This window comes from Heteronotia binoei, chromosome 6, assembly GCF_032191835.1.
Source record: "Heteronotia binoei isolate CCM8104 ecotype False Entrance Well chromosome 6, APGP_CSIRO_Hbin_v1, whole genome shotgun sequence".
Lineage (NCBI taxonomy): Eukaryota > Metazoa > Chordata > Lepidosauria > Squamata > Gekkonidae > Heteronotia > Heteronotia binoei.
Genome location: NC_083228.1, coordinates 150,552,651 through 150,574,374, shown reverse-complemented (window position 1 = coordinate 150,574,374; position 21,724 = coordinate 150,552,651). Strand labels below are relative to the sequence as shown.

General features: G+C 48.5%; 1 protein-coding gene across 2 annotated transcripts; it reads right to left on the bottom strand.

Moving 5' to 3' along the window:
* Nucleotides 1-815: 815 nt before the first annotated feature.
* LOC132573461 (4-trimethylaminobutyraldehyde dehydrogenase-like) lies at nucleotides 816-21,463 on the bottom strand. 2 transcript variants are annotated; one of them, XM_060240951.1, is made up of 11 exons: nucleotides 21,323-21,463; nucleotides 17,141-17,286; nucleotides 12,247-12,376; nucleotides 9,877-10,011; nucleotides 9,369-9,565; nucleotides 8,258-8,398; nucleotides 7,249-7,437; nucleotides 6,192-6,279; nucleotides 5,306-5,447; nucleotides 4,887-4,999; nucleotides 816-936 (listed from the first exon to the last, which is right to left on the bottom strand). In XM_060240951.1, exons 2-11 carry the CDS (start codon nucleotides 17,183-17,185, stop codon nucleotides 842-844), a joined length of 1,275 nt encoding a protein of 424 aa, XP_060096934.1. In that variant the 5' UTR covers nucleotides 17,186-17,286; nucleotides 21,323-21,463; the 3' UTR covers nucleotides 816-841. The 2 variants fall into 2 exon arrangements, with proteins under 2 accessions (XP_060096934.1, XP_060096933.1); XM_060240950.1 differs by lacking the exon at nucleotides 12,247-12,376 and having other exon boundaries at nucleotides 21,323-21,447.
* Between the last annotated feature and the right edge of the window lie 261 nt (nucleotides 21,464-21,724).

The window sequence follows — 21,724 nt, the reverse complement described above, 5'->3', positions numbered from 1 at the left end:
CCTCTTGGTCACTGTTGACATTACCCCAAATATTAGCCAAGGAAATAAGATTCCTGGGGCCTGAAAGCTGCAAATAAAACAATTCAATGCGATGCCAAGAATGTCCCTAGTTGCCCCCCCCCCCAGGGAATTTGGAGTCTGAGGTCTGGGAGCGCAGCCACAGAAGGGGGTCAGGCCTCTCCCTCTGACTTGCCTCTGCCCTGAAGGAGCGGCCAGCAGTGCTGAGTGTGAGGATCTCCTGCTCTTAATCTCTGCCTCTTTCTCCCACTGTAGCCCAGGGTGCCCGTACCCTTTCAAGAGGCCCAAAGCTGGGGGTGCAGGTCTGCTCCCTGAAGGCTCCCAGGAATGGCAGTGATGCCTTTCTGCCTCCCCTGGCAGAGTTTCCCACTAAGGCAGCTCCTGGGGCTGCTCAATCCCAGCATTTATTGTTCAGGTCTTTTATTTACTCTGAAAACTGTGCCCAAAAGTGCCTGCATAGAAAAGGCAACAGCAACCCCGCCTTAGGGCTGACAGGTGAGGAAAGAGAGGCGTGAAGGTGAGCAGCAGACTAGCAGCAAGATGGCCAGGTGTCCATATGGTCCGTTCTGCGGATGCTTTCTCCTCCTGCTGCTCCCAGATGAGGCAGATAGGGAAGGGGCAGTCCATAGGGAAATTTGCTACTCCTTGCTGCTGCTGAAGTCTGTCTGTCTGTCCTTCTGGGGAGCACTTTCTTTTTTTGCCACTTCTAAAGGAAAAAGCAGAATGCCAAGCAGGAGGGAGAAGGAAACACAGCAGCAACATCTTCCAGGCCACTCCCCAAGCCACAGGGCACTGCTGCAGACAGCTGGCTGGGCCCAGGACCCTAAAACACCGATTCCACATTGCCCATCTCCACGTAGACAGTCTTCAGCTGAGAATAATAAGCAATCGCTGCTCGGCCATTCTCTCGGCCAAACCCTGCAAGAGAGAAAGAGATCACTGCGGGCCCCACCTGCTGGGACTCTTTCCCCCTCTCTGGGAGCCTGCCTGGCAGGAGCAACCATTTCTCCATGGCAGCAGAACTGGGCTTTGCCATGCCTGGACTCCCTCAAAGGACTAGTCTGGTGCCTTGGGCAAGGTGATGCAGACAACCTTCTTTCTAACATCTCACAGGGTCACTCCTCTAGACTTTTAGCTGGTCTGCAAACTGGATCAAAATAGGTCCTACAGTCACATGGACGCTTGTCTGGGAAAAGTGATCCTAAAGGTGCAAAGGTTCTCTTCCCTCTTTTAAATCCATCAGTGACAAAGATGAATTTCCATAAAAGGTAGCACAACTCACTCATTCCTCTGCCTTGCCTGACTTTCCCTTACCTGGTTCATCCTATGTGAGCCTACACTTAAAACCATTTTAATGCCATAACCCCTTTGCAGTAGTTTTCTTGTTATGTCTATTAGAGGTCACCAAACACAATAGACATTTTCACATGAACGTTACTTTGCATTCATAAACAATGGAAAAGCTTTGCAGCTTCCCTGGTTCAAATGCAGTTTCATTCACATCATCACAGCATTGTTCTAGGAACAATCACACCATAAATCAAAAGCTATATCCATACACCCTCTGGTTCTTCTTGGGCTCTCTCTTGTTGTGACTGTGTCTGTGTGTATGCGTTATCTGGACATCCACAAAATTACACTTCCAACACAAAACTGGGTACAACTTCTTCTTTGAGTGGAATGCTGATTAGTTCTGCTCACCTTTCTCCTCGAATCTGTTCTGGAATAGGTAAATATAGTCCTGTGTAAAGTAAGTTCTCTCCTTGTCTCTCTAAAGCTACCACCTTTATTTTCTGAACCTGTAGGAGTGTTTTTAGAGTGCTTTTTCAATTAAAGTTTATTTTTTTATTTCTTTTAATTTTCTTTAATAAAAAGCAATGTCATTAATTAAGGCCTGATTCGTTTGATGAGGCTGTATTCAGAAGTGCCTCAAAGCAAGAGTCACAAGATGTTCAGGGAGGGAGGGAGTGGGGGGGGGGCCTGGCTTCCCCTTCTCTTTCCACCACTGCAGATCCTCTTGCTTCTGAACCAAAAAGCCTCTCCTCCAACTGCTTCAGGGAGGTCTTCTTTGTAAGCAAAAAGCTGTATGTACATTTGGCTATTTAAATGTAATTTGGCATTTTATTTATTTACATCCCCTTCCCCCCCACCCCATTTTATTTAAAAGTAGAAAAACTGCTCTGGGAAGGCAAGAGGACTTTTAACACCACGGGGCAATCAGAGCACAGCCAGGTTCCCAGGGTGAGCTTAAACTCTGTGCCCCTGAATGACACCGTGACCACCCTCCCACTGTGGCCTGCTTACTCTCCTTGTGCGCCTCTGGTAGCCCTATTTAATCCACCAATCCATGTAGCTTGTGTGTCGTGAAGGGGAAAGATGGAGTTTCTAATTCTTCAGAAGAGCAATCAAAATTGTAAAACCATGCAAATACATTTAATGCATTGTTGGCCTATTTTCCTCAACAGTTCCATCCGCTTATTATGTGGCACCCTTAAGAACATAAGCGAAGCCATGTTGGATACAGTCAATGGCCCATCCAGTCCAACACTCTGTGCCACACAGTGGCCTGAAAACCAGGTTCCATCATAAGAACATAAGAGAAGCCATATTGGATCAGGCCAACGGCCCATCAAGTCCAACACTCTGTGTCACACAGTGGCAAAAAATTTTATATACACACATACACTGTGGCTAATAGCCACTGATGGACCTGTGCTCCATATCTTTATCCAAACCCTTCTTGAAGGTGGCTATACTTGTGGCCGCCACCACCTCCTGTGGCAGTGAATTCCACATGTTAAGAAGTACTTCCTTTTATCCGTTTTAACCTGTCTGCTCAGCAATTTCATCGAATGCCCACGAGTTCTTGTATTGTGAGAAAGGGATAAAAGTACTTCTTTCTCTACTTTCTCCATCCCATGCATTATCTTGTAAACCTCTATCATGTCACCCCGCAGTCGACGTTTCTCCAAGCTAAAGAGTCCCAAGCGTTTCAACCTTTCTTCATAGGGAAAGTGCTCCAGCCCTTTAATCATTCTAGTTGCCCTTCTCTGGACTTTCTCCAATGCTATAATATCGTTTCTGAGGTGCGGTGACCAGAACTGCACACAGTACTCCAAATGAGACCGCACCATCGATTTATACAGGGGCATTATGATACTGGCTGATTTGTTTTCAATTCCCTTCCTAATAATTCCCAGCATGGCGTTGGCCTTTTTTATTGCAAACGCACACTGTCTTGACATTTTCAGTGAGTTATCTACCACGACCCCAAGATCTCTCTCTTGGTCAGTCTCTGCCAGTTCACGCCCCATCAACTTGTATTTGTAGCTGGGATTCTTGGCCCCAATGTGCATTACTTTGCACTTGGCCACATTGAACCGCATCTGCCACGTTGACGCCCACTCACCCAGCCTCAACAGATCCCTTTGGAGTTCCTCACAATCCTCTCTGGTTCTCACTACCCTGAACAATTTAGTGTCATCCGCAAACTTGGCCATTTCACTGCTCACTCCCAACTCTAAATCATTTATGAACAAGTTAAAGAGCATGGGACCCAGTACCGAGCCCTGCGGCACCCCACTGCTTACCGTCCTCCACTGCGAAGACTGCCCATTTATACTCACTCTCTGCTTCCTATTACTCAGCCAGTTTTTGATCCACAAGAGGACCTGTCCTTTTACTCCATGACTCTCAAGCTTTCTAAGGAGCCTTTGATGAGGAACTTTATCAAAAGCTTTCTGGAAGTCAAGGTAAACAACATCTATCGGGTCTCCTTTGTCCACATGTTTGTTCACCCCCTCAAAGAAATGTAACAGGTTAGTGAGGCAAGATCTTCCCTTGCAGAACCCATGCTGAGTCTTCCTCAATAACCCGTGTTCATCAATGTGCCTACTCATTCTGTCCTTGATAATGGTTTCTACCAATTTTCCCGGTATTGAAGTCAGACTGACTGGCCTGTAATTTCCCGGATCTCCTCTGGAACCTTTTTTAAAGATGGGGGTGACATTTGCTACCTTCCAGTCCTCAGGAACGGAGGCAGATTTCAATGAAAGATTACAGATTACATCAGGAGGTCCATCAGTGGGGCAGGACACTAGAAGCCCTCCCACTGTTGCCCTCCCATGCACCAAGCATCAAGAATACAGAGCATCACTGCCCCAGACAGAAAGTTCCATCTATACCTTGTGGCTAATAGCCACTGATGGTCCTCTGCTCTATGTTTATCCAATCCCCTCTTGAAGCCATCTGTTTGTAGCCATTGTCACCTGCATTGGTCTATGTGTTTATTACTTTTTGGGTGAAGAAGTACTTTCTTTTATCTGTTCTAACCCGAGTGCTCAGCAATTTCATTGAGTGCCCATGAGTTCTTGTATTGTGAGAAAGGGAGAAAAGTACTTCTTTCTCTATAATCTTGTAAACCCCTGTCATGTCACCCTTCAGTCATCGTTTCTCCAAGCTAAACAGCCCCAAGCGCTTTAGCCTGTCTTCTTTAGCCCTTGATCCTCTTTGGTGCAGACTGCCTCGCCAAACAACACAAACCCTTCCAGTGAAATCCTTCCTCTTTTGTCTAGCACATCTTTTAACTAGGCTCACTTTTCTTTACTTATCTGAATATTTCCCCCCAGACTGTTCAGCCCAAGACTGGCTCCCAAAGCAGCCAAGATACAGTAAGGAATAAGCCACCGCTTCTGTTCCCTTGCCAGTTTCTATATGAGGCTGAGGTACAACAGGCAGCTCCAGCCCCAAAAGCCTCATTGGTCGCTCTAAGGTGCTCCTGGGCTTGAATCAAGCTGTTCTACTGGTGCAGACCAACATGGCTGGCTCCCCTCTGAACCTGACAGTCAAAGAGATCAGGGGTGGGTCACCTGACATCTTGTATCCTCCAAAGGGCAGCTCGACAGGAGTGACGTTGTAATTGTTGATGAAGCACGTCCCCGCCTGGAGACCAGCCACCACCCGGTGAGCCCGCTGGAGATCCCTGTGGAGCAAAGGGGGGGGGGGTCAAGCACAGCTTTCTCTTTCCCAGCACGAAGCACCTGCAGCCTTTCCTAGAATGAATGGCAGAGTGCACCAGATTCTGCTGGCGCTAGGCAAGGTGCCAACAGATGAGGCTGAGCAAAAGCAGTGGGAGATGCGCATGCTGCTCTCTGTGTTCAGGGCTGCCCTCCTGTTTTCTCCTGACTCTCAGCCTTCACGAATGCTCCACTCCAGAGGAACAAGAACTTAGTGGGGCCCCATTCTTCTTTCCCATCCACTCCTTTCTCCACACGCACCCCAGCAATACCTGGTGAAGACGCCCCCTGCCAGGCCGAAACAGGTGCTGTTGGCTCTTCCCAGGGCCTCCTCCTCCGTATCGAAGGGTAGGATTGACATCACAGGCCCAAAGATCTCCTCCTTCACGCAGGTCATGCTGTCTTCACAGTTTCCTGAGAGCAACACGGGAAACAATTATTTGGCTCTCAGACACTTAAGAGAAAGACACTCTTCCCAGCCACGGTTCTCCTGCAGTTGAGGAAGCTGGTGGGAATCTGAGCTACAGGATTACGTGTCACAATTGGCTGCCCCAGGAAGAGGAGAAGTGGGTGAACTAGCAGCCCAATCCTAAATGTTACCTTTGCCTGATTGGACTTGCCGTAACAGTCCTGGACTAGAACTAGGAAAACTTGGGTTCAAATGCTCACTATGTCCCATGAAGTTCATTGGGGGGTTCTTTGGGCTCATTGGTTTTTCTCAGAGGGGATGTGCAAAGACAAGGAGACGCGCTATGACATCCCTCTGGAAAGAGTGGGATAATCAGATCAGGAGAAACTGGTTACCAGACTTCACACTCTGACTTGCAGGCTCAAGGATTCTACAAATGAGAGTTCCGGACATCAGCACAAGAAGTAATCTGATCCTTGCCACATTATTTCACTATGCAGAAATTCTTTACTTAGGCTGCACTCAAACGTACACTCCTTCAGCTGCAGTTTGAAGTTGTTGATCTAATGCTGGGCAGCGGAAGGGAAGGGCTTCCATTTCTTCCCCTGGAAACTGGTTTTCACCCTCCTTTGCAGGGCTGGAAAAGGTCCAGCTGGTGCACTGTCGAGCAGCTAGCCTTCCCACATGACGCCAATGCCACCCCAAGGGTTTTGGCACGTTTGAGTCAGGCTCCACAATAGTGTCCATACCTAACACACAGGGAGACATGTAGAAGCCACTGCTCAGCTTGGGGTCATCTGGTACATACGCTTCTCCTCCGCATAGCACCTCCGCACCCTGGGAACGAAAGAGAGCAGGAGCGAGGAGAAGGCACCCTCTTCATCTTGTTCCCCTAAGAACTGTCAGCCACAAGTGGGAGGATTCCAGAAGGGTTAAAAAAGGTGCAGCAGGATTCTGAGGACCCAGCTGCCAATCACAGGCCCTGCCTGCATGGGGAAGGGAGCTCCCACAGATCTACATCTACATGGAAAGCTGCCTGAATAAGTCAAATGGAATAGGCACATTTCTAGATAAGAACCTATAGTAGCTACATAAAATTATACTGCCATTCTGGAACTACAGTACAGATCTGCCCTGAAACTTGCCCGGCAGAAGGAAATCAGCACAGCCTTGCATGTGTAATCCTGGTCGTCCAAAAAGGCTATTCCCACTGGAGCGTTAATCCAGGAGGACCCACCTTCCTGTTCATTGCACAAGAACCAAGCTTTGCAGCATGTGTGTGTGTGTGTGCCTGCAGGCACGAAGGCTTCCAGACTCAGCGGGGTTCCGGATTAGAATCACATCCATGAGAATTGCTACGTGGGTATCAAACCAAGGTGTGTGCTAGCATTTATTTCCAATAAAATATTCCAGCAGATGACACCCGTGTGCTTTATCAGGCCTTTTCTTTCTTTCTTTCTTTGGGGCTTTTTTGTTAAAAGCTGGCTTGGTATCACGGGATAGGGCCTAATATGCAAATGAGTTCCTGCTGGGCTTTTCCTGCAAAAGAAGCCCTGTGTGAAACAATGGGGATGTCAGGGGTGTGGCCTAATATGCAAATGAGTCACAATGGGCTTTTCCTGCAAAAGAAGCCCTGTGTGAAACAATGGGGATGTCAGGGGTGTGGCCTAATATGCAAATGAGTCCCTGATGGGCTTTTCCTGCAAAAGAAGCTCTATGTTTTATCAACACATGGCAAAGGGGAGAGAGGATGAAAAACGTGGCCAATAAATTTCATAAATAACAGCATCTAAACAGTGACCTTACCTGCTCCTTGGCTTGTGCAACAAAACTCAGCACCCTCTTCAGGTGGGGGTGGTTAATAAGCGCCCCCATCCTGGTGTCATTCAGCAGAGGATCTCCAATTTTTATTTTTTGGGTCTGTGTCACCACTTCCTTGGTAAAGGCATGCAGGATGTCCCGTTGTACGAACACCCGTGTTCCATTGGAGCAAACCTGAAGCACAGATGACGATCTCAGAGCAAGCCCACCAGTTGCCCCTCCTCACCAGCTCTGGAAGCACCAACATGACCCACCCCTCACTCACTGGGTCACTGCTCTTGGCCTTCCCGTTTAGCCTCTGAGCACAAGCAAACAGGGCTCCAAAACATTGTGAGCTTGGTCTGTTTTCTCAGACCCTGCCACACATTGTGTTAACCTTTAAGGTGCTCTTTTCTACTGCTGCAGACAGACTAGCACAGCTATCCCTCTTGTTTTCTCAGAGCCAGTTTGATGTAGTGGCAAAGAACAGCAGACGCTAGAGAAGCAGGTTCGATTCCCCACTTCCAACCTTGAAGCTAGCTGGGTGAGCTTAGGCAAGTCGCGCACTCTCAGCCTCAAAAATAAGCACAGCTCGCCTCCTAGTGGTGCCAAAGAAGAGATACAGCTGTGGCAGCCAAAAAATTCCTCCAGGGAACTCCTGCTACTCCAACACACACGAGGCCATGCCATGATTTCAACCCGTTTCTCAGAGTTCTGTGAGGAAACGAGCAGCCACGAGTGCTTTCAGGAGCAAGCAGAGTAACCACGGGGGCTCCCAGTAGCAGCCCCCAGTCCGTTCAGAGGCTCACAACATCAGGCCACCAGAAATGTCATCAAAGCCTAGAAAGGTTTTGTTCCCTAAGAAAAGAGAACTGGAGAGCACTGCAGCCTTTCCCAACTTCTTCTAGCGCTGGGGGAGGGGGGGCTGGCTGCCGTGCCCCGCAGGATCCGCTGTCCTGAGGAGGCCCTACCCCCAGTCCCTCTCTCTGCCTCCTCTGCTCCTGCAGCAGCCTACCTCGCCTTGGCTGAGGAAATTGGCCATGAGGGCTCCTTTCACCGCATTCTCCAGGACACAGTCAGAGAAGACGAGGAGGGGTGACTTGCCCCCTAACTCCAGAGTCACGGGCTTGACCCCATGGGATGCCATCTCCATAATCTAGGGGGTGGGAGGAAATAAAACCAGTTCCGTGAGAATGATGAGCCAGTTTATTATGCCAGCACTGTCCATTCTTTCAAGTGACCGATGGAAGGGGACAGCCATGGCACCCTCCGCCTGCAAAGCTGCAGGACCTCTCGCAGCTCCCTCCCACCTGCTCCCCTTTGTTACATTGCTGCAATGCATTCTTTCTGGGGCTGACCTTGAAAAGCGCTTGGAAACATAACTGGTGCAGAGTGCTGCAGCCAGTCGGTTGGGTCATCCCTGAGAGCCAGCTGGGTGTAGCGGTTAAGAGCCACAGACTCTTATTTCAGAGCTGTTCTTGCAAGAGCTCTCTCAGCCCCACCTCCCCACAGGGAGGGGAAGGGAAAGGAGACTGTAAGGGCAGGGTATAAAGCCAGTCTCTTCGTCTTCTTCTTTCTCTTCCTCCAGTTCTACCAGGCTGTCTACGCTGGCTCCCAGTCTGTTGGCAGACATTATTCACAGTGCTGCCAGCATTGGCCCTCTCTCCCAGCTTGGGGCCAGCATGCCCAAAGAGCCACCTGCTCCTTTCTGGGCCTGCCTGACTTCTGCAGCCATCTTCTGAGACCTGCTTCAGGTGCTCAGGTCGCCTGATCAGGGATTGTGCTGCTCTACTAGGTGCTGCCTTCTTCTGAATTCTGCAACCTGCCCGAAGCCTTGGCAAGACAGGCAGAGCAGAGGCGAAGGAAGGGAGGAGAGGCCAGTCCCCTGACCCAAGCCTGCTGTGTGGACAAGCTGGCTAGGCACTTGCATCCCCCCCACCCCCTCTCGGTCTGCTTCCCTCTCAGATCCAACTAGCCGGGAGAAGCAGCAGAGAAGACAGAGATGTGTGCTGGGGAAGGTTCCCTGTGCGGTGGCACTCCTGAGCTGGCCACAGCAGGAGACAAGGGACACCAGCCACAGGCAGCCAGACAGGTGGGCTTCCCCCCCCCCCCCGCAGCCTTTTTACCTTGATGCCTGTGGAGACGCTGCCAGTGAAAGAGACCTTGGCCACACTGGGGTGCTGGCACAGGAACTGGCCAGTGGCAGCCCCCCCCTGCACCACGCTGAAGAGCCCTCTGGGGACGCCCGCCTGGCTGTAGATCTCGGACAGCATCACGGCAGAGATGGGGGTGCACGGAGACGGCTTGAAGACCATGGCGTTCCCTAGGGAATCCGGGCCAGCAGACAGAGGCGAGTCTCATCCTCCCAGCTGACTGGGTGAAGGCAAGAAGCCCCCTCTCTGCCCCAGAACCCAGCCAGTGCATGACGTGGCCCATTCGTGGCCAGCTTGTAAATCAAATTTATCCCACCTTCTAAGTGATGGCTGGATTTGCTGTGTCTCCTCCCTCTGCCTTGGTGCCCAAGAGAGCAGAGGGCTGTTGCCTGCCCATCGCAGCCTCCTCAGGCACTACCTCTGCCCTGTAGCCTGACTCCGGCCTCCCCCCCCCCCCTCGACGGCAGAACCCATTCTTTACCACAAGCCAAGGCGGGGGCTGATTTCCAACAGGCGATCTGGAAAGGGTAGTTCCAGGCACCGATCCCCACACACACGCCCAGCGGTTCTCTTCTGGTGTAAGCGAAGGACCCTCCGGGCAGCTGGGTGTGCTGACCTGGGCAAGGACGAGAAAGCAAGAGGAGCAGGAGTGGCCGGACTGCCCACCCTCTGCCAGGGATCCCAGGCAGCCAGAGCCCAGCCGGCACACTGGTCAGTGCAGGCAAGCCCCACAGGGGAAGGAAGTGGAGGCCTGCTGGCCTCCGAGGCGCTTCCACCTGCCAGGGAAGCCTGGGCTACATGAGGCTCTGCACCTGAGCGGGGTGGCAAAAGGCTCCATTTCCCAAGGCTGCCAATCTGTGGGCTGGGCAGGGATGAAGAGTCATAGAATCCTAGAGTTGGAAGGGACCTCCAGGGTCATCTAGTCCAGCCCCCTGCACAATGCAGGAAACTCACAAACCCCTCCCCCTAAATCCACAGGGTCTTCATTGCTGTCAGATGGCCATTTAGCCTCTGTTGAAAAACCTCCAAGGAAGGAGAGCCCACCACCTCCCGAGGAGGAACCCTGTTCCACTGAGGAACCGCTCTTAACAGTCATAGAATCCTAGAGTTGGAAGGGACCTCCAGGGTCATCTAGTCCAGCCCCCTGCACAATGCAGGAAACTCACAAACACCTCTCCCTAAATTCACAGGATCCTCATTGCTGTCAGATGGGCATCCAGACTCTGTTTCAAAACCTCCAAGGAAGGAGAGCACACCACCTCCCGGGGAGGAAGCCTGTTCCACTGAGGAACCACTCTAAACTCACAAACACCTCCCCCTAAATTCACAGGATCTTCATGGCTGTCAGATGGCCATCTAGCCTCTGTAGACAAACCTCCAAGGAAGGAGAGCCCACCACCTCCCGAGGAGGAAGCCTGTTCCACTGAGGAACCGCTCTAAACTCACAAATACCTCCCCCTAAATTCACAGGATCCTCATTGCTGTCAGGTGGGCATCCAGACTCTGTTTCAAAACCTCCAAGGAAGGAGAGCCCACCACCTCCCGGGGAGGAAGCCTGTTCCACTGAAGAACTGCTCTAACGGTCAGGAAGTTCTTCCTAATGTTGAGCCAGAAATTCTTTTGATTTAATTTCAACCCTTTGGTTCTGGTCTGACCTTTTGGGGCCACAGAAAACAATTCCACACCATCCTCTAGATGACAGCCCTTCAAGTCCTTGCAGATGGTGATATCACCTCTCAGCAACCTCCTCTCCAGGCTAAACATCCCCAGCTCCTTCAACCTTTCCTCATAGGACTTGGTCTCCAGACCCCTCACCATCTTTGTCGCCCTCCTCTGGACCCCTTCCAGCTTGTCTAGATCCTTCTTAAAATGTGGTGCCCAAAACTCCAGGTGAGGTCTTACCAGAGCAGAGTAAAGCGATACCATCACTTCACGTGATCTGGACACTAGACTTCTGTTGATACAGCCCAAAATTGCATTTGCCTTTTTAGCCACCGCATCACACTGTTGACTCATGTTCAGCATATGATCCACTAAGACTCCTAGATCCTTTTTGCACAGACTACTGCTAAGACAAGTCTCCCCCATCCTATAACCATCCATTGGATTTTTCCTACCTAAATGCAGAACTTTACATTTATCCCTGTTAAAATTCATTTTATTGGTTTTAGCCCAGTTTTCCAGCCTGTCAAGGTCATCCTGTATCCTGTTTCTGTCTTCTACTGTGTTTGCAACCCCTCCCAATTTCATATCATCTGCAAATTTAATAAGCATTCCCTCTATTCTTTCATCCAAATCACTGATAAAGATGTTGAACAAAACAGGGCCCAGGACAGATCCTTGAGGCACTCCACTTGAGATCCTTGACAGATCCTTGAGGCACTCCTCATCCAAGAGGATGAGGAACCATTCACAAGCACTCTTTGGGTGCGATCCGTCAACCAGTTACAGATCCACCTAACGGTAACAGGATCCAAACCACATTTTACATTTCATCTCCTGTGTCATCCTTTTACCAACTGTAAATCACAATTCTGTGTGACCCACTGCTGAAAACCAAGTTTGAAGTGCACACAGGTTCAAATAAAACAGCATAGGAGCCTGCTGCTAGGCTACAGGCCAGTCCACTACAGAGTGTTTCTGCAGCCAATAATGATTTGGAAAAGAAAAAGGGGGCAGCAGCAGCACCAAGGTGACTGTGGGCTCCATTAGAGTTACAAGCCAAGCAGAGAGCTGGCTTCTGGGCACCTGCTGCACAGATGGGAGCCACACTGTTTAAAGGGTGTTGAGCAGCCAGCTAGAGCGATTTCTTCTGGAACTAGCTGGGGGCAAACAAACCTCAGTCTCTCACCTGCGATAGAGCCAGCTAAGCCAGCATAATACTGCAGACACTGCCAAGAGGTGTCAACATCCATCCGGGCTTCAAAGATGGGCTTCCCATTATTGATTGTTTCCATGGTAGCAATTTCTTCCCTCTGCTCCTGGAATTCCAACACACACACACAGAGTTATTTCCTAACTGCTGTAGTTCGGAATACATTAGCAACTGTCGGAATCAGTTCCAATAATCCTGGAGTTACTTTGCTCAACTTATGCACCGCAAGAAAACTCTTCCCAGACAAACTTGTGGATTGTCATACTGAGAGACACAGATTTATGCCTTTCTCTTATTCTCTGCAAATAAAAAAAACGCTAAGAGACACCATAAATTTTAAACAAGACAGTGTAATGTAAAGGTCAATGGTGTTCTGACAAAACTTGCACATAGAACTTCAAACAGAAAAGAGCATGTAGCAAAAAAATTTAACAGTTCAAAAGCAGTCTTTCCAATCACAAAGGAGTGACAATATTCTAATATTTAGTTCATGGAACTAAAAGAAGCCCTTCCAAAGACGTCTGTTCTAGATATCAAGACGTTTCAATCCGTCTTTCTTCAGTTTGGAGGCTTATTTATCACTGGAACCCAAACTTTACAATACATTCACAGGAGACCAACAAGGTTCAGAACATGTACGTAAGATTTTCAGGTTCCCTTATTCTCAGCTGCAGCCATCTCTGTTCCAGAACAGCTGCCCTCCAATGTGCAAACAAAAAGAAAGGGGGGAAGGGTACCCTAGGCACATCATGTAGAGTGGCATTCCCTCATCCAGCAACCAAAAGGCCTGCCTTCCCAATACAGTTGTATTGACTGCCAATAGGGGGAGGGATTTGTGTGTTTCCTGCATTGTGCAGGGGGTTGAACTAGATGACCCTGGAGGTCCCTTCCAACTCTATGATTCTATATCCCAAGAGTCAGCACGGTTAGAATGTTGGACCTGGATCTGAGAGCCCCAGGGATGAATCCCCACACTATGCCATGGGACAGCTGCACGCCCTCTCAGCCTAGCCTACCTCACAGGGTTGTTGTTGTGAGGATAAAAAGGAGGACAACGTAAGTTGCTTGGGCCCCCAGTGGGAAGAAAGGTGGGATAGGAATAAGATGGACCAATAAACATATCACTTGAACACCGCTGTTCCTTTGGCCCCATGGATCAAGCAGCCAGGCTCCGTGGGCAGCTGACGAGGCCTCAGATTACAGATTTTTGTTAGAAGATCCACAAGTTCAACTTTGAGTTCTTTTAGAACTCTCAGATGTATGCCATCCAGACCTGGTGACGTATTAGTTTTTAATTTGTCTATCAGTTGTAGGACCTCCTCTTTTGTCACCTCAATCTGACTCAGGTCTTTCAACAGCCCTTCCAAAATTAGTGGTTCTGTGGCGGGCAAAAAGTTCTCATCTTCCTCAGTGAAGACGGAGGCAAAAGATTCATTCAGCTTCTCAGCCATTTCCCTATCCTCCTTCAGTAATCCTTTTACCCCATGGTCATCCAAGGGCCCCACTGCCTCCCTGGCTGGTTTCCTACTTCTAACATATTTGAAGAAATTTTTATTGTTGGTCTTTATGTTTTTTGCAATATGCTCCTCATAGTCCCTTTTCGCCTGCCTGATCACAGTCTTGCATTTGATTTGCCACAGCCTGTGTTCCCTTTTACTAATCTCACTTGGACTGGTTTTCCTCCGCTTAAAGGAGTCCTTCTTACCTTTCACAGCTTCCATTACTTTGTTTGTTAACCATGCAGGCCTTTTCTTATGCCTGTTTGTGCCTTTCCTAACTTGTGGTATGTATTTTATAATATGCATAGTATTGTTGCTGAAACAATCCAGGTTCAACACTTTAATGAAATGAAACACACAACAGAGGATTGTAAATTCATAATTTTAGAAACGGTAAAACAGCAAAAATATAATAGAATTAATGTACAGCAGGCATCGTTACGAAGAGAGTCCTCCCACATCCACAGATCAGAAACTCTGGCACTGATTTCACCTCCTTGCTGTAAAAGGCATTGCGACTTTAAGTGAACTGTAGTGCTATTAACTAAATGAGTATTTAGGTAAGCCTTTCTGATATTGTGTTAAGATGTCTGAGGTGATATGCTGGCTTGATTCCATTGCTCATAATACTGGACAAGGTAACTTAATGAATTTATGTAACTGTTCATTTTATTATTTATTACTATGCATATTATAAAAACATTGTAATGATGATATACACATTTTTTTTACTAGAAACAGAAAATTAGGAGATTGGGAAGAACTTTTTCAGGAAGTTCACACATTGCTTGATTGCAAGTATCTATAAAATCATGTTTACGTTAGAATTAAAAAGCCATTAAATTCATTTATTAAAATAATATTTATTTCATTGTAGACAGAAAATCAGAAGTAAAATTGAAATTAATTTGACATCCGGATTAATTTGATTAAAGGTCAGCCTGTGAGAAATAATTAAGGAAATGATTTGTATTAATTATTATTTTGTATGTAGTTGTATGAAATTAATACATAATTATGTATCATATTTTTGTTAGAGCCCACACTACTGTGGAAGATTGAAAACAATTGAAACAAAGTAATCAATACCTGGGGTCTTCATACGGACTTGGGCTGAGATACACAGAGTGGAACTCAATTGTTATTACATTATATTGCCTGGTGTCAGGTGTTTTTCACAAATAGTTCAAACCGTCACTCCATTTATTGTTTTCTACATACAGCTTTTCCCTTCCCTAATACTATAAATTCCAAAATCACACGGTCACTACTGCCCAGGATGCCCACTACCTCAGCAACCAATTCTTCCTTGTTGGTGAGAGTCAAGTCCAAGATAGCAGATCCCCTTGTTTCCTTATTCACTTTCTGGAAAAGGAAATTGTCATCAAGAAAAGCCAGGAATTTGACTTTTTATTTTTAGCTGAGTTGGACTTCCCACAGATGTCTGGGTAATTGAAATTTCCCATTCCCCCAGAGAGTGCTGAGGTCGGGGTCTCAGAACCTCCTTATAATCCCTGGGCCAAAGGAGGCCCGTCTGAAAGCGACCAGGGACAGGGCCTTCTCGATTGCAGCTCCCTGTTGGTGGAATCAGCTCCCGGAGGAGGTGAGGGCCCTGCGGAACCTTGAACAGTTCCGCAGGGCCTGTAAAACAACCCTCTTCCGGTTGGCATATAATTAACTGTGAGCAGAATGCCTGAATATTAAATCTTAAACATCAGATTACTGAATATTGGAAATTTGAAGGACTGATTTAAGGAATAGTAGCATAGTGTATATCGATGTGAGTTTTATGTATTTTTAGGCTTTTATGTATTTTATTGTATAATTTTAATTGTATTTAAATCCACCTTTGTTAGCTTTTATTGTTGTAAGCCGCCCTGAGCCCACCTCGGTGGGGTAGGGCGGGATATAAATCGAATAAAGTAAAGTAAGTAAAGTAACTTTGCAATGAAGAAGAAGAGGAGAAGGAGACTGGATTTATATCCCATCCTTCACTTGGAGTCTAAGAGCAGCTTACAATCTTATTTCCCTTCCCCTCCCTACAACAGACACTCTGTGAGGTATGTGGGGCTGAGAGAGCTCTTTCAAAAACTGCTCTTAAGAAAGCAGCTCTTTCAAGAACTGTGACTGATTCAAGTGCTTGTGAATGGTCCCTCATCTGCTTGGAGAGGAGTAACAAGTGGAGTGCCTCAAAGATCTGTCCAACCCCCTTGTCAAGATGACTCTTGGCATTTTTTCCCCCTGTTCTCTGAAGTACTTCCATTTCCCTGCATCTCTGCTTTGCCTTGCTCCTATCTCTATGTAACAGTTACCACATTCCTTTTGCCTGGTCTCAAGAGTTACCAAGGTCACTCTTGCCGATTACGTGCAAAGGGGCTTGAGAAAGGCTTTGAGGGGAGGGACTGCTGCTTCCTGCTTTTCTTTGAAAATGTAGCGGTTTTAGCTAGGGCTAAAGGAGGACAAAAGGTCGCCAAGCCAGTTTTCACAAAGTCTGTCCTGCCTTGGGTTGTCATGTATCAATAAATAGCCATTCCTGAAATGGACTGTTTGTGATCACTGAACTGCCGGGGTCGTGAAACCCCTGCTCAGTGCAGGATCAGCCTAGAGCATCCCTGACAAGTGTTTCTCCTAGGACAGGACTTCCATTGCAGCTATTTCTGCACTGTAGACAAAGCTGGCAGACAATAAAAGCAGAAATCCCAGAAGCCTGCTTGGGTATCCAAATTATTCGCAAAGTTATCACCACCCATGGCTTCTGGGCTGTATGAGACCCAACCGAGGAAGGAAGGACGATCCCAGGGCATTCAGGGAAGATATGTGGTTGTCTGCTGAAAGAGTGAGTCTAAAGACAATGTTGACTGTGGCAACCTCCATCCCCCTAGCCCCGGCAACCACCTCTTCCACAGATGAAGATCCCCTTTCTTTCTTTGTTCTTCAGCAGTGTCACTTTGGACCAGACATGGGGAAGTAGAAAGGGGCTAAGATTTGCTGCTACTTCTACAAAGCTGTGTGACATGAAGTGAAAGTGAAAGTTGCGATGCTCTCATGGGTTCGTTCTGTGCACTTCCTGCTTGCCAGAAGACTCAAGGAAGGAGAGGTGTCTTACCTCCCTTTGCAAGGAGTTTTGGAGAGGGCAGCACATGTCCCTCTGGTAGGTTCTGCTTCTGCAAAGTCCCATGCAACATAAAACACAGAATCTTCTCCCCTTGGCATTCTCTGTGCACCCCAGCGGATTCAAGTCTTGGGAGGGGTTGGTGGCAAGTGCAAATACGATACAGCTAGCAGACTGAGGCCACATTGGGCAAAGAGTGACAGCCTCATGGATTCCACAAGAAAACTGGGCCAGTCCATGCTGCTCTTTGACTACATACCTGGATGATCCTGGCAGCCTTCAAGAGCGTGCTGCTCCGTTCCATGCCTGATTTCTGGCTCCATATTTTAAATGCAGCTTGTGCATTCTGAACAGCCAGATCCACCTCCTTCTCTCCAGAGAAGAGGCACTTGCCAATAACGCGGCCTGAGGAAGAAAAATTTAATTCATATTCTAGTGACTGACATGCATCTGTATTGCAATGGACACCTATACGAGAGCATTAACTGTTTGTGGGGTCACTGGAGTTTCACGGTTGCATCATACAAAATGCAATAGTTACCAGTGCATTTATTCCTGCAATCTCTGAATGTTCTCTTACAAAAATCACCCAGAGAGAGGAAGGAAAGAGAACCTGGCACAGCTAAGGGCTAAGCATGCAGCTAACATTATGTGGTGGGACAGATTAGACAGAACCACAAGAAAAACAGAATGCTGCAATCTATTAACACAGTTTTCTTAATCTGTTCTATGTATTAAGTAATTGGAAAAAGTGCAGAAAAGGGCAACTAGAATGATTAAAGGGTTGGAACTAGGGATGTGCATTCGGTTCGGCCGAGCCGTATATACAGCCGAATCACCACTGATTCAGCTGTATTCGGAATCAGCTGTAGCCGATTCCCATTGCAGCCTATTATGCGGCAGCCGAATACGGCTCGCCGTATGCTTCCAAATAGCTATTCGGAAGTATACGGCTGTCAAAGCTGTCAAAGCAAAAGGCGGGAATGGCTTCTGCAGCCTCAAAGGAGCTGCTTTCCCGCCTTTAGTGGCCTCTTCCCGCCTCTTCTATAGCCTCCCTGGGATTAGGGAGGGGGGGAGGGGGAAGAGGAGCCCCAGCAGCCAATCCAAAGCATGCATTTGCAAAATGCATTGCAAATGCATGCTTTGCAGGGCTTTTGTGTAGCTGATGGCCCAGCCATCAGCTACATTGTTGTTATTTTGATCTCTTGCTTAAGGAGTCTTCCTGCTGGACTCCTCCATTGCTGTGTTGGTGTGTGGCTTGGTGTGTGTGAGAGAGATTGTGCTGCTGCTGGTGGCTGGCCCTTGGCTTCAGCCTGCTGCTGCCTGCTGCTAATTTGCCCATATCTTAATTTAGTGAGAGGACTTTTAAAAGTGCAGTGTCCTTTTACTTCTCCTGATTTGGGTGGCTTGGATTTCTTGGGGGGGGGGGTTTGGGGGGGGGGGCGGGAAAAGTTCCTGTATTGTTAAAAGTTGAGTTTTTTACTGTTTCAGTGTTTGATTTGTTGCTGCTGTGTTGTGGTGCTGCTGTGTTACTTTTCTCTTTAGGTTATTGGGGGGGGGGTGTTGTTGTTGACTGATTTGGCCTGAGCTTTCTTGTTGGTGAAAAGGCCACTTTTTTAACACTTGGCCTTTTGTGATTCTGCTGGTTTTGTTTTGGTTTTTTTTAATTACCTCTGGTTGGTGTGGGGGTTGGCGAGGGTGTGTGTGGGCTGGGTCACTTTCTTGTTTTTATAGAGTACATTGTGTGTTCTGTGGCAGGGAAGCTGGCACCTGGGTGAGAGACCAGCAGGTTTGTTGTGGTTGGCCAGCTCTCCCCGTGTTGTTTGGGGCAGGGCTGGAGAGCTGGCATCTGTAGATTGTGTGTTCTGTGGCAGGGAAGCTGGAACCTGGGTGAGAGACCCAGAACCAGCAGGTTTGTTGTGGTTGGCCAGCTCTCCCCGTGTTGTTTGGGGCAGGGCTGGAGAGCTGGCATCTGGGTTTGCTGCAGCCAGGTCTGCAGAGCAGACCTTGAGCAGATTGTGTTTTGTGTGGCAGTGACGTTGGCAACTGGGTTTATATTGCTTCCAGGCCTGCAGGGTTCATAGAGTAGATAGAGGGATGTAGTGCATTTGGGTCCTATAGAGATTCTCTGATGTGGTTAGGTTTGGCTTTGGGTGCCCCAGGAATTGGACCCCTTGGTCCAATTTTTTTTGGCCTTGTGGGTTTTGTGTGGGACAGTGCCCTGAAGCTGCACAGCAGTTTGGGGGGCTCTCCTCAAAACCCCCTGCTCCCCAGAGCCACTTTTCCCACGACAATTACAGTGAGGAAGTGGCTAATTGGGCTTTCCCCATCATTGTTAGCAATGGGCCTTTTGGGGAGCCCAAAGACAGGGACCCCCTGGCCCAATCTTTTTGGGACTTGGGGGGGTTGGAGGGGAGAGTCCCCTGCAGGTCCCCTGAAAATTTGGGGGCTCTCCCTCAAACCCCCTGCCCCCCAGTAGCCTCTAATTATGCCCTATGTTGCCATTGATTTCAATGGCCCATAGGGTATAATGATGGAATAGGGGCACCCTCTTTGGGTGCCCCTGGAATGGGATCCCCTGGCCCAATCTTTTTGGGACTTGGGGGGGTTGGAGGGGAGAGTTCCCTGCAGGTCCCCTGCAAATTTGGGGGCTCTCCCTCAAACCCCCTCCCCTCCAGGCGGCTTCAATTATACCCTATTTGCCATTGATTTCAATGGCCCACAGGGTATAATAGGGCCGTATATTCGGAAATAGCCGCGCATTACCGTATATGCGGCTATTCCGAATACGGTATTCAGTAGTATATGGGGAATCCGAATGTTTTTTCCCCGTATACTTCCGAATCCGTGTAATTCCGAATTTTTTTTTTTTGCACATCCCTAGTTGGAACACTTTCCCTATGAAGAAAGGTTAAAACGCTTGAGGCTCCTTAGCTTGGAGAAACGTTGACTGCGGGGTGACATGATAGAAGTTTACAAGATTATGCATGGGATGGAGAAAGTAGAGAAAGAAGTACTTTTCTCACTTTCTCACAATACAAGAACTCGTGGGCATTCAACGAAATTGCTAAGCAGTCGGGTTAGAACTGATAAAAGAAAGTACTTCTTCACCCAAAGGGTGATTAACATGTGGAATTCACTGCCACAGGAGGTGGTGGCGGTGGCTACAAGCATAGACAGCTTCAAGAGGGGAATCGATAAGCATATGGAGCAGAGGTCCATCAGTGGCTATTAGCCACAACTTATTGTTGGAACTCTCTGTCTGGGGCAGTAATGCTCTGTATTCTTGTGCTTGGGGGGGCCCAGTGGAAGGGCTTCTAGCCCCACTGGTGGACCTCTTGATGGCACTTGGGGTTTTTTGGCCACTGTGTGACACAGAGTGTTGGACTGGATGGGCCATTGGCCTGATCCAACATGGCATTTCCTTTTGTTTCTGAGGGTTTACCCAGCATTACCTACATGCTTTTAAGAGCTCCGTAGGGCCAAACATATGGAATGTTTTTAACAAGGCCGGTCTGGACCCTCGGCAGCTGTACAGGGGCTGTGAGGAATGTTGTTTTAATGCTGAGGGAGGGGGGCTGATTTGGCTCAGGAGTCTGTGCATGTGAAGCTCCAAAATGGGGCAAGTAACTGCCCCTCCCGGCCACCTTGGGACTGAAACAGTGCTCACCTCAGCAGCACATATACTACAAAATTGGGACTGGAACATGGCATGTGAGAAGGCAGGAGCTTCTCCCATCCTGATGTCTTGGACCAAATAGGGTCACTGAACACTTTTAAAATGATGTTTCTTTCCCCATAGCTAAAAGTGTGGGGAGGGGGGCGTGGAAGCTGCACTAAGTGGGTGCAAATTTTTATGGAAGCACTCCGGTGGATCCAATTATTGCCTTGTCGACATGGGATTGCTACCAAATGAATACACCATTCTGTCCTGCAGTGGATTCCTCAGCTGCCTGTTGTTGCTGCTGCTGCCTTCAATCAGCTGTCACAGATCTGTCCCTTGTCCCCCGTCCCCCACAACTGCATCTCCCCAGGACATCACCCTAACCACAGAGAGAATTACCAGTGGCCGGCTCATACAAGTCCTCGCTGTGTTTCCCATCCCCCTAACCACAGAGAGAATTACCAGTGGCCGGCTCATACAAGTCCTCGCTGTGTTTCCCATCACCCTAACCACAGAAAGAATTACCAGTGGCCGGCTCATACAAGTCCTCGCTGTGTTTCCCATCACCCTAACCACAGAGAGAATTACCAGTGGCCGGCTCATACAAGTCCTCGCTGTGTTTCCCATCACCCTAACCACAGAAAGAATTACCAGTGGCCGGCTCATACAAGTCCTCGCTGTGTTTCCCATCACCCTAACCACAGAGAGAATTACCAGTGGCCGGCTCATACAAGTCCTCGCTGTGTTTCCCATCACCCTAACCACAGAGAGAATTACCAGTGGCCGGCTCATACAAGTCCTCGCTGTGTTTCCCATCACAAGGCTGGACACGGGCCCCATCCCGGTAGTTGAGAGGTTGCTGCAGTTGGAACGTGCCAGAAGCCGTGCTCGCGCAAGTCCAGTGGAAGAGACGAGGGAAGCCAGGAGGCAGGAACAACAAGCCGGAGGGATGGAGAAGCATCTGAGGGCTGGAGCACAGGAGAAGCCTACAAAGGAAAGTCTTTGGGAATTGGGAGCACAGCTCAGTAACTAGTACGTGGTCTTATTCTGGCTCCTGATGCACACCTCCCTTTCACATTGCCGCTAGGAGGAGAGACTCGTGTGCACATTGTATCCCTCCCTGACCAGGCGCATCATGCAAGGCTGCCTCCGGAACCAGGAAACCCAAAACACAAGCCC

What these genes read in the sequence shown, in the direction of transcription:
- LOC132573461 (XM_060240951.1), bottom strand. Translation starts at nt 17,185, where the DNA reads ATGGAACGGAGCAGCACGCTCTTGAAGGCTGCCAGGATCATCCAG. An exon ending in CTTAGCTGGCTCTATCGCAG is followed by an intron (nt 10,012 to 12,246) that starts GTGAGAGACTGA and finishes GTCCTTGCCCAG; the next exon opens with GTCAGCACACCCAGCTGCCC. An exon ending in GCGTCTCCACAGGCATCAAG is followed by an intron (nt 8,399 to 9,368) that starts GTAAAAAGGCTG and finishes CCCACCCCCTAG; the next exon opens with ATTATGGAGATGGCATCCCA.